Genomic DNA, 11210 nt, shown 5'->3' with positions numbered 1-11210 from the left:
GGCTGGCGCTGCGCGGCGCCGGGTACCCGCTGTCCGCCCGCTGAGACGCGCCCGGCTGGGGACCGGCGGGGCCTTTGGCGCTCCCCGCCGCGCCCTTCCCCCTTCTGGGAGCTGCGCTGCTGCTTCCCGGGGGCGAGGGGACGGGGGGCCGAGACAAAGCCCACTTTGTGCGGGGAGTTGGCCGCAGGCGTGGAATGAGCGCGTCGGCGTGCGCCCCCTCCCCGCGCCCAGCCAGCTGTGAGTCTTGGCTCCCTCGCTCGTCGCCTCGGAGAAGTCGCGCTCCCTCGTCACCCTCCTGTCCGGGGGTCCCGGCTGCGAGCTGATGCGCCCCAGAGTAGCCCCGGTACCCCCCCGGAGCGCGCGCTGGTGTGAGCGTGCGAGATTTCGGAGAGGAATTTGTTCTCCAAGACTCCGACTTGGGGCGCCCGGGTGGTCTGGACACCGGTGCCTTGACCCTCCGTGGCCGCAGGTCTGAGCTGTCTGGCCTCAGTTTCCCTCCGACTTTGCTCCACTCTGCAAGCCCAGACTGCTGCCCGTCATTGTTCTCGCTGTCAAAAGGGGGAGCTTTGTGATGGCTGCCAAGTTGGGGTGTGTTCTCTTTATCCCGTTTTACAAAAAGAACAAAGCCTCTAAGGCTGACCGCGGGACAACCACCTCTCTATCCCCTACTTCACGTTGAGGCACTGATTTTTTTTTTATTGAGTAGTATTTTATTGTACAGGAGCCACGCCCTGGTTTCTTAAAGGCGCCTTGCACTCTGTTTGGCCATGTGTTATCTCTGCAGCTGGTGTGTGGGAGGCCTCCTTTGAGCCACCTATTTTTTTCCTGCCTTCTGATACATACTCCTACCCCCATCAAGGATTCGGGGATGCCAGGGGGGAAGAAGGTGGTCGGGGGTGGCAGCAGCGGCGCTCCCCCCACTGCAGCTGCGGCCCCCTCTGGGGTCAGACGCCTGGAGACCAGCGAAGGGGCCTCAGCCCAGAGAGATGATGAGCCAGAGGAGGAAGGGGAAGAGGACCTGCGAGACGGAGGCGTCCCCTTCTTTGTCAACCGGGGTGGGCTGCCTGTGGATGAGGCCACCTGGGAAAGGATGTGGAAGCACGTGGCCAAGATCCACCCCGATGGAGAGAAAGTGGCCCAGCGGATCCGAGGGGCCACTGACCTGCCCAAGGTAAGTATTGCGTGTATGTGTGTGTTGGGGGGAGTGGTATCTCAGGTTTTTGCCGTCTTAGGGCTGGGAGAGCAGAATCACACGTTTCCTTGGTGGGGTAGGGGACCACTGGCATGGTTAACACTTTAAAAATACCGACAGGTTGTGCCTGTCCAGAAAAACTTTCTTTCAATTGCCTTTGAGGTTCTGTGAGGTCCACATGCTCTGTTTCCAGGAGGGTCTCTTCCATCCCTTTTTATTTTTTTATTTTTTAAAAATGTGTATTTATTTATTTATTTTGAGAGAGCAAGAGCATGAGCAAGGGCCGGGGGGCATAGAAGGAGAGAGAGAATCCCAAGTAGGCTCCTCGCTGTCAGCATAGAGTCGGACATAGGTCTTGATCTCCTGGACTGTGAGATCATGACCTGATCCAAAGTCCAGAGTCAGACACTTACCCGACTGAGCCACCCGGGCACCACTTCCATCCCCTTTTAAATACCCATGTTTTGTGGGCAGGGCAGCGGATTAACAAGTACACTAATGTGGCTTTACCTCTTATTTGCTAAGCCGGTGAACTGTGAGCAGAGACGTAATAAATGACTAAGGAGGATACTGGGCTTCCGATGTCAAGGAAATATTTTCGTGCCTTCTTCCACTGAGTTCTCCAGCAGCCTAGTGAAACAAGTGTGGCTTGGGGTCCCATTTTTCAGATTGGAAAAGCTGAAAACTCAGGATCCCACACCTAGAAAGTGGCAAAGCTGGGACTCAACCTCAGGTCTTGAAGCTCCACGTCCTCTGCTCTGCTGGACGCTGGATTCAGGGAAGTTAGAAAAAGGTCTGTGGAAAGGAGCAAAGCAAAATAATCTCTCGGCGGAGGGCTGGCTCCATGATGGCTGTCCTTGAGTTGCGTCACCCATGAAGCCTGGGGCTATGTCTCATTCATCTTTGTCTTGCCTGGGCCTTCTGTGCGGCTGGCACAGAACAGGCGCTTGCGTGTGTCTGCCAAATGAAAGAGTGCTTGAGACTGTAACACACACGGTTTTTGGTTGTATAATGTTATGGTTAAGACAGAAGAGACACTCTCCCAGATGCAGAGGCCTGAAATGTCCAAAGAAAAGCCCTTCGGGCAGAGGTCAGAGCCCAGGGTTTAGTCGTGCCTGCTCAGTTGGAAAGTAAGGGGGCAGGGAGAGTGGCCCTTACTGTGGAGTAGATGTGGACGTGGCCTGTTTCATTTCATTTCTACCAAATTATTGGTAGAGCCATCAGAAATGGTCTTCTTGGAAAAGAGAAGTCAGAGGTTGAAGGCTGAGCAACAGCCTAATATTTCCAGGGGAAATAAAACCGCTCTGTAATTGTCCTATGTGTCAACTTTGAATTTATTAAGCTAATCCTCTATGATTGGACATGGTTTCTAATATTTTATTCTTTGTTTTGTTTTATTTGTTTTTAAATTTACATCCAAATTCGTTAGCATAGAGTACAACAATGACTTCAGGCATAGATTCCCTAATGCCCCTCACCCATTTAGCCCATGATCCCTTCCAGAACCCCTCCAGTTACCCTGTTTGTTCTCCATATTTAAGAGTCTCTTATGTTTTTTCCCCCTCCCTGGTTTTATGTTATTTTTTGCCTCCCTTCCCTTATGTTCATCTGTTTTGTATCTTAAAGTCTTCATATGAGTGAAGTCCTATGATATTTGTCTTTCTCTGAGTAATTTCACTTCACATAATACTCTCCAGTTCCATCCATGTAGTTGCAAATGGCAAGATTTCATTCTTTTTGATTGCTGAGTAATACTCCACTGTATCTAATGTTTTATTCTTAAGATGAATGCTGTGGCGAACATTCTAAAACATAAATTTGGGGGTCCATCCCTGGTTCTTTCTTTGGGATAAATTCCCGGAAAGGAAGCATGGTGCCAAAGAATACGGATACTGGTTTCGATCGCCCACTTATCTGTGTGAACTCAAGCAGGCCCTCAGCCTGTCTGAGCCACAGTTTTCTCATCTGTACAATGGAGTGGATTGTGGTCAGAGTTAAATGAGAGACTGTGTGTTAAAGCATTTCACCAACAGTCAAGTCTCAAGCCAGTAGTAGTTATTGGATGTCCATTCCTGCTATTTTCACGTCTTTCCTCAGGAGGTGGGGGGCTAGATTTCACTTGGCATCTGTAGCACTCAGGCCAGGGCCACATGCCTCTACCATGGCAGCAAGCTGGTGACTAGCACACGGCTCTTCAGCTACCTTGTTTATTCTTCAATCCGGCTGTGTGAGACTGTGAATAGCTTCTTGCAAAATGGTTACCACTCCTGGAGACTGAAATAAACCAACAGATTCATTAGCGACTGGTCCGTCATGTCGTCTTGTCAATTTCAGCCTTCACGTATAGGAAAAACGCCCATGAGGAAATGAAGCCATGTCTGGGCGGTGCGGGGTGGGGATGTCAGGACTGACAGGACTATGGTGGAGTGAAAGGGGTGTTGTGAACAGACTGGAAAAAATCTTCACTTGCCCTCAAGCCATGGCACAAATGGCACAGAGAGGGGACCTATATGTCGGTACAAGGTTCCTTTTGGACCTTAGCCCTGAGTAGAAAAGTAGAGTCTAGGAGGCACCGCTGGTTAGATCCCAGAGTCCTGGCAGCAGAGAGGACCAACCACCAGGCTGGCCCCTCCCTGAGCGGCGGTGCCCTTGGCATTCCCTGAAGAGGTCACATCATGGTGGGCCCAAAAGCTGTCTTGTTGGGATGATGTGATGCTTTAAAAGATCACTTGAGCCTGAATGTATAATTGGGAGATTTCACATAAAGATCCAGATTTTGGGCATCTTTTCAGAAAATGAGAGGATCCGGGAACAGGGAATGTGTGATCCCACATAGCAGCTCGCAGCTGGAGCTGAGGAGAGGTCCTCCCTCCTCCAGTTGGCCCCAGTCCCCACCACCGCCTCCCCGCCTGCCTTCCCCATGTGTGCTACTTGTCCTGCCCCTGATGGCTCTTCAGTCTGGGAGCCCTGCAGCGTCGTGTGATAAAAAGAGCTGGGCAGAAAAATCCAGCACATTCAAACCCTACTTCTCTCAGAGCTGTTTTTGTGAGGAAGGTATGTGACCTCCTTATGCTTCAGTTTCCTCGGCTGTAAAATGGGGATGCCTGAGGGACTTGGGGGGGAATTGATGAACACAGGTACATGCAGCAGATGAGCATGTCATGTGTACCCAGCAGATGGGGCAAAGACTGAGGGTGCAGTGGCCACCCCACAGGTGCTTTGGGGGAACATCCTTCAAGACAATGATACAGTTGGTTGAAGGGCAGCCATTTCTCTTTTTTTTTAATTTTTTAATGTTTATTTATCTTTGAGAGAGAGAGAGAGAGAGACAGAGCACGAACAAGGGAGGGGGAGAGAGAGACAGACACAGAATCTGAAGCAGACTCCAGGCTCTGAACTAGCTGTCAGCACAAAGCCCGATGCAGGGCTCAAACTCACAAACCATGAGATTGTGACCTGAGCCGAAGTGAGAAGCCCAACCGACTGAGCCACCCAGGTGCCCCTGAAGATCCCTACAAGGATCTCAGGTCCAGAAATAGTTTGTGTTCCTTCATAAGAATCTCTCCTGGATATTCCAAGATGTCACCACCTTTAAAAGCTCAGTGGCCACTGAAGGTCTCCTGACCGTGGCTCTGGCCATGCAGCTCCTCTAGAATGGCAGTGTGGACACCTCCTTCAAAAAGGTAACGTTAGCGGTGGCATCAGCCTGCACTGACCAGTCACTTAGGCACACGCTGTAATGACACCTAGCAGGACTTGAGCTTCTGCTAGGTGTCATTACTGAGGCCAGCCCCTGTTCTAAGGCCTCAGCTCGCAGCATCTCATTTACGCTGGGATTGTTTCTCTTCTGCCGCCCATTTCACCAACGAGGCATCTGAGGCACAGAGAGATGTGAGGGAACTTGATGCCAGACAGTGGGTGGCAGAGCTGGTATTTGGATAGTGATGGTCTGGTCCCGAAGCCAGCTCTATCGACTGCGGCTGTCCTCCAGGCTGTCCTACCTTGTGCCCCCACATTTTGCATGCCACAGTGTACCCCACTTAACCCCATCCCTTAATACCTCCTGGCTCCTGGTTTGTAGGCAGAGGGCTGGGACCAGTCCTAAAGCGGACCTGGTCACTTGGATGTACAGAATACTGCTTACTCGTTCTTGAGCGAATGAGTGTATATGTGAACATTCAGAAGAACAGTGTCTACACTGATGAACACAAGTTACCGTGAGTCATGCGGCTGGCCGGATGGCTCCTTCCAGCTAAGTCCTCTGCTGGTGGCCTTGGAGGCTGTGCTTGTGAATCCCACGTCTTTTTCTTTGCGTCTCTTGGAGTCCTTGTCCCAGAGTGAGCAGTCCGTAGGTTCCCTTCAGGATGCCAGGTGAGGCCCTGACCCAGTGCCGGCTCCGGTAAGCGTAGGTGGAGGGCCCTTTGTCTGGAGCTCCCTCCTTGTTAGGAGTGTCCCAAGGAAGGGCATGTTTTCCATCTCTCTCCAAAGCTCCTGGAAGGCCCTGAATGGCCTCACTGGAGACAGGGACAACCCATTTGCCTCTCAGGGACCTTCCACCTGAGGACGTCAGGTGCCATGCTGTTCTTAGTACAGAGTGAAGGAATTTGTCCACTTCCTCTCCCACCTCCCCACTAACCCATATTCTGACACAGGGGAGGCGAGGCTAGGCCCTCAGAGAGTTCTGGAGCTTATCTGGCACAGAGTGGTCAAGAAGAGGAAGAGCCCCTCCCCCCCATCCCTTCCCCCCACCTCTACCCAGTCCTGGGGCTTTTATCCCCCTGGTGACTGTAAGTGGTGGCGTTAGTTTGGGCAGCAGTATAATGTGAAAAGGGGAAATAGCTTCCTCCAGAGAGAAGTGTCAGCTGCTGGGGACTGCCCAGATGGGAAGAAAGGGATCAGGACCAGCGAGGAAGGGACAGGAAGTTCATGCAGAACTGTGCTCTGGACACTCCCAACTGGGCCTTCCCTCCTGCATCTTCACCCTTTAGCGCCAGGAGATGTCTGTCATAGCCTGTCCTTTGTCTCCGTCATCAGTGTCACCCCAGACGTGAGTGTGCGATGATCACTGGTGTGTCCCCTCCCTCCACATTAGGGCCCCAGACACCGTGGTGCTGTGGTTTAAAAGGCTGTGTCTCGTGGGCTCGACTTCTCGTCACAGGGAGACCCTCCCCCACCCCAGCCCTGCCCCAAGTTCACACAGGGCGCCTGCTCTACCCTTTGCCTCACACATGCCCCTATCCATGCAGACCAACACCCTCAGCAGCCCCAGCCTGCTGGTGGGCCCCTTGTGAACTAGGGGATGAGGCGGGAGAGGCCTCTCTGTGAGGAGCCTGAGGCCACCTCTCAGCGGCATATCCTGGTGGCCAAGGGGGAGCCCCGGAAGTCTGGTTCTTCTACCTAAGGAAGTTCTGCTGTCCTCGAGGGCCCCGGCTGGTGCTTCTCTTGGCCACCTTGGCCTCACTGACGCAGCCAAACCTCGAGGATGCGGGCTCCCTGGGCCCGAGAAGGGGGCCTGTGGCCTGGGGCACACACGGTGCAGTGGCCTCTCTCCAGGAAGCTGCCTGGTTGCTGGTCTGTGGCTCCTGAACTGAGTCCTGGCAGCCAGGCAGCCCACTGGTTCCAGCTATCAGGAGGTGCCCGCCTGGCACCCCTCATCTCTCCCCTTTCTGGGCCAGGGCTGCAAAGTCTTTTCCAGTGAGGAGGGTACCCCGGTTACCTGGTTGCTCATGTCGCCTACAGAGGGAGAGCTGGCAGGAACCGGAGGGTGTTGAAGGGGGAACTGGGGCTTCTGTGCCTCTGTGAAGGCCCCCCAAAGCAGCTGGGTTATGGCAGACAGACCCACAGCAAGACCTGTCCCAAAACATGCCCCTCCAGCCGGCTAGTGCTGACCCACTCAGCTTGCCCCTGGAGGGCCTGTGCCTTCCTATGTGCCGCGATCCTGGGGTGCGCTCACCCCTCACGGGAGGAGGGCCCCCAGCCCAGGTAGGGCAGGGAGGGAAGCGGACACCAAGCAAATTAGTTTTGATCCAGCACTTGAACCAGAGCAAACCCCAAACACAATGAACTTCACCCTAATATGGATATTCTTGTGAAGCCGTGAAGTTGGTGAATTCAAATTGTTAACGTGAAGCTCTTAAAAGTCAAAACTGCTGGTGAGGCAACCTATGTTTTTCTAAAATTATTATAGAAGCATAACATTCAAACCTCAACTAAGCTCCACGTTAGGAATGCCATCAAGTGTCAGGAAGGAGAGGAATGGCCACGGTGGGGGCTCTGGAAGGAGTTGCCAAGGACAGAGGCTCAGGATAGGAGGGAAGGGGGAGGTGGCTTCTCTGGGGGCTAGTCCTGGGTGTTGGGTGGGCTGGAAGGTCCAGAGTGAGTCTCCCTATGATGACCAGAGCTCTTTCTCATCCCTAGATCCCCATACCGAGTGTGCCTACATTCCAGCCCTCCACGCCCGTCCCTGAGCGCCTGGAAGCCGTGCAGCGCTACATCAGGGAGCTGCAGTATCCTTCCTGGTTCAGGGTCATGGCCACCATCTGGCTGGCATGCTGCTCCAAGGCCCACGTGGGGCTTGTGTTCAGACAGGGCTGGAGAGGCTGCAGAGCCGATGACCTGGTGACCTCTGTGCATCTCGTGGTGCCAGCACAGTCTGGCTGCCAGAGGGTTTTATCCATTCGGGCCCCTCCGCCCTGCACTCCTCCTCTGCTGCATGACAATGGCCAGTGTTTCCTGAACAACCCGCTGGCAGTACGGCCGTGTCCAGGCCCACCAGCACAGACCTCCTCCTCTACGGTCCCTCCAGACCCAGTAGGAGAGCAGAGAGGCTCCCTTGGGGCTGTTTAAAAGCTGGTTTCATAAAGGGAGTCAGACAGAGAACAAGGATTTTACACTCCAGGAAGTAACTTCCATATCTTGGAACATTCTAGTTCTTTGCCGTTCTCTTCCCTAGTAGGAGCCCAGCTGCCTAGCACAGAAAGACCTGACCCCTCTGAGCTGGGTTCCCAAGGGTCCCTGGGCCTCTCCATGCCCTGTGCCTGCCCAGAAATATGGGTCTTGAGTCCTCACCCCAGGCCGTTCTAGCTGTGGATATGACAGGCCTGGGATGACCAGGCATGGGTCCTGAGCAGGAGAAAAGACAAACTTGTTACTGGAACCTGGATTCGGTCCTTCCATTTCCCAGTGGGGAAGCAGTGGCCCGAAGAGGGGATGCAGTTGGCTCAGGAGCGCCACCCAGCGATTTAGCCGCATTGGACCCTGCACCAGCCCACGCTGATGCTCCGCTGGTTGGAAAAAGGGAGCGCTGCAGAGGGCTGTCTGTGGCTCAGGCTCCCCCTGCAGCGGGCTGTCTGTGGCTCAGGCTCCCCCTGCAGAGGGCTATCCGTGGCTCAGGGCTCAGTCTCCCCCAGGGTGCTCTCTTCTGTGCTCAGATGTTCCAGCCTCTGGCATCCTCCACAGGGCCTTGTAGAAGCGCTTTGTGGGGTTCTTACCTGGCCTGGGCCCCGGTGCTTGGGGATGGGTGAGGGCAGAAGGACACCGCTCTTCCAGACCAAGCCAGGAAGCCCTTAACTGGCACCCGCAGGTACAATCACACAGGGACACAGTTCTTTGAAATTAAGAAGAGCAGACCTCTGACAGGGTAAGTTTGGGGAGCACTCTGTCCCTCAGCACTCAGATTAATAATGCCCCCGGCTGGGCCAGAGCACCCTGGGAGAGCCTTTGGGTGGAAGCTTATGAGGCAGGGAGGGACACTGCCCAGGGCAGCCAGCCAGTAGGGGCACGTACCACGGCGGGCCTCTGAGGTTCCGTATGGGGGACCTCTGGCCAAGATGAATACCCAGAGCCCCCTTGATGGAGATGCCAACACCTGATTTCGTACAAGGCCCAGGGTCTGAGAAGCAGGGACCCCATGGGAGAGAACCTCGCATCGCTCTCCTGCCCTTCCTCCACCCCATGCAGACCTCTAGCTGGTTTCACCCCAAAGAAGCCCCAAGGGCAGGGGAGAGTGAAGAGGGACTGGGTGCGGGAGCCCAGTCCAAAGCTGCCCACAGGCTTAAAATCCTGTGTTTAAAAAATTAATGTGAATTTTACATCTTCACATATAATCGGTCTAGGTTTGCTTTCTTATGAAAACTACTTAAAATGATTTGTTTGCTGAACTATTTCATTACCCCCTCTCCAAACCCCTGGGTAAAATCCAGCCTCCCTAACACAGAAGCTTTGCTCTTACTGTCCCGTGGTTGCTGTGTGCGGGCGGGGGTGGGGGGTGGCTGGCTCCAGCCTCAGTGGGATGGAGGGCTCCAGCACCCTCCTGAGCAAAGCCAGTGGCCAGGCAGCATTCCAAGGCCTGGGAGCAGCATTCGGTGAGGAGACAGGAAATAGGCCTCAGGGATAGGCTGTCTCCAAGTGGCCTGAATTGCAAGTTCAGGAGCAGCCCAGGGAGTCGCTGGGCAGTTAACTGCCCGGGATCCGGTGTCTATGCCCTGGGCGCCTGGCCAGCTGCAGGGGAGCAGTTGTAATCAATTACAAGCTCTTTGGAGAAGCCATGGCTGAGTCAGGGGTGTTCAGTATGCCCCGGAAGGGACAAGAGCAATGCCAAGATCCCCAGCATCCTTGGCATGCTTTCCCACTGGCCCCTGTGACACTGTCTTCATAGAAGGCTCCCAGCCTGGTGGGTGTCAACGATCTGCCTACCAGGGCACACCCCCATTCATGTTCCCCTCTCCCAGAAGTCATTGGAGCCAGAGTCTGGGGTGGGAGGAGGAAGTGAAAGGAGGGGAGGGGTGGGGGAAGGGGGTTCCTTCTTTATTTTCAATGGCTGCCTCTTCTGTCCTCCCTTAGGACAGACTTGAGGCAGGAGGACAGGTGCTGGGCCTGAGCCAGAAGGGAGGGAGCGCTTTGTCCTGTAGCACTTCTAGACCTGCTCCCTCCTTCTGACCACCCCCTACCGTAAGGGACTGGATAATCTGTCCTCAATGCTCTGCCTCCCCCTTTCCCCAGGCTGATGGACATGGCCAAGGAAATGACCAAAGAGGCTCTGCCAATCAAATGCCTGGAAGCCGTGATCCTGGGAATGTATCCTTCCTTGGCCCTCGGAGTCCAGGGGCAGGTGGGCTCAGCCCTTCTGAGCCTCAGCTTCCTCCTGTGGAAGAGGAGGGCTGCGTGAGTTCCAGGGTCCTCCCAGGAGTCATGAACTTGGTCCCAAAGTGAAGGAGCTCGAGGGGGAGCTCAGTTCCCCAACACGTCCGTTGTGAACTTTCCAGGCTCACTGGGCAGCTCTTTCTTGAGGTGTGTGGATACCATTACTGTGTCTCTGAACCCCAAATCAGGGCCCACTGTCTTCCAAAGGCTCTTGTGCCAGTTCTGAGAACCAGAAAGTCTGGGAGAAGCCATTTGAATGCCCAGATGTTGGCATTTCCAGGATATGTTGATTTGTGGAGATGATAGATGGGGTCTTTGAAATAGAACTGCTTTCAGAAAAAAAACCCAGTTTCTTGGTCACCCCCATCCAAAGGGCAGAACCGAGGCCTATAGCTGCGTCACTAGGGTATCGAAGTAGGACAGACAACCCCTGGCCAGAGCAGGAGGGAGGCTGGTGTTTATGGCCGGTTCTGTGTTCTAGAAGTCTGTGCTTCAGCTATAGCCTTTTGTTTTGTTTTATTAAAGAAAATGTTAAGCTTGCACAAACAGAAGAATATAATGAGTCCCAGGTACCAAATCACTCAGTCTTCCAGTTCAAGGCCAATGGTGAGTCACCTCTGCCCACCCCTCGCATCTCCCCCTTTCCATAGTACCTACCGGCTCTTCAATAGTCTCTCTGCCTCCCCGGCCCCCGGTGTAGGTGCCTGGCTTAGTGCCACAGAGAGGGCGGTGCAGCTTGGTGGGGTCAGGGGGAGGCCACCTAACAGAACAAGGTGTCCACTCCCTGGCACAGATTGAGGAGGAGAACACGGTGGTCAGGCCAGGAGCACAGCTTCCCTGAGGAGGACTGTCATCCGAGGGGGCACTCCCCCCCCCC

The 11210-nt window shown here is 54.3% G+C and overlaps 1 protein-coding gene and 1 long non-coding RNA gene across 2 annotated transcripts in view; one reads left to right on the top strand and one right to left on the bottom strand.

Moving 5' to 3' along the window:
* The first annotated feature begins 21 nt into the window (after positions 1–21).
* VASH1 (vasohibin 1) overlaps positions 22–11210 on the top strand; it is a 19483-nt gene continuing 8294 nt past the window's right edge. Inside the window, exons 1-4 of the mRNA XM_029951273.1 lie at positions 22–1171; positions 7610–7698; positions 8775–8831; positions 10193–10267. Of these exons, the coding sequence (XP_029807133.1) occupies positions 869–1171; positions 7610–7698; positions 8775–8831; positions 10193–10267 (524 nt within the window). The 5' untranslated portion in view covers positions 22–868. The remainder of the gene's footprint in view (positions 1172–7609; positions 7699–8774; positions 8832–10192; positions 10268–11210) is intronic.
* LOC115301415 overlaps positions 9947–11210 on the bottom strand; it is a 1894-nt gene continuing 630 nt past the window's right edge. Inside the window, exon 2 of the long non-coding RNA XR_003913109.1 lies at positions 9947–10334. This is a non-coding gene — a long non-coding RNA (uncharacterized LOC115301415). The remainder of the gene's footprint in view (positions 10335–11210) is intronic.

This window comes from Suricata suricatta, chromosome 9 (assembly GCF_006229205.1).
Source record: "Suricata suricatta isolate VVHF042 chromosome 9, meerkat_22Aug2017_6uvM2_HiC, whole genome shotgun sequence".
Taxonomy (NCBI): Eukaryota; Metazoa; Chordata; class Mammalia; order Carnivora; family Herpestidae; genus Suricata; species Suricata suricatta.
Note: the sequence above shows the minus strand (reverse complement) of the source record. Positions and strands in the feature narration are given on the sequence as shown.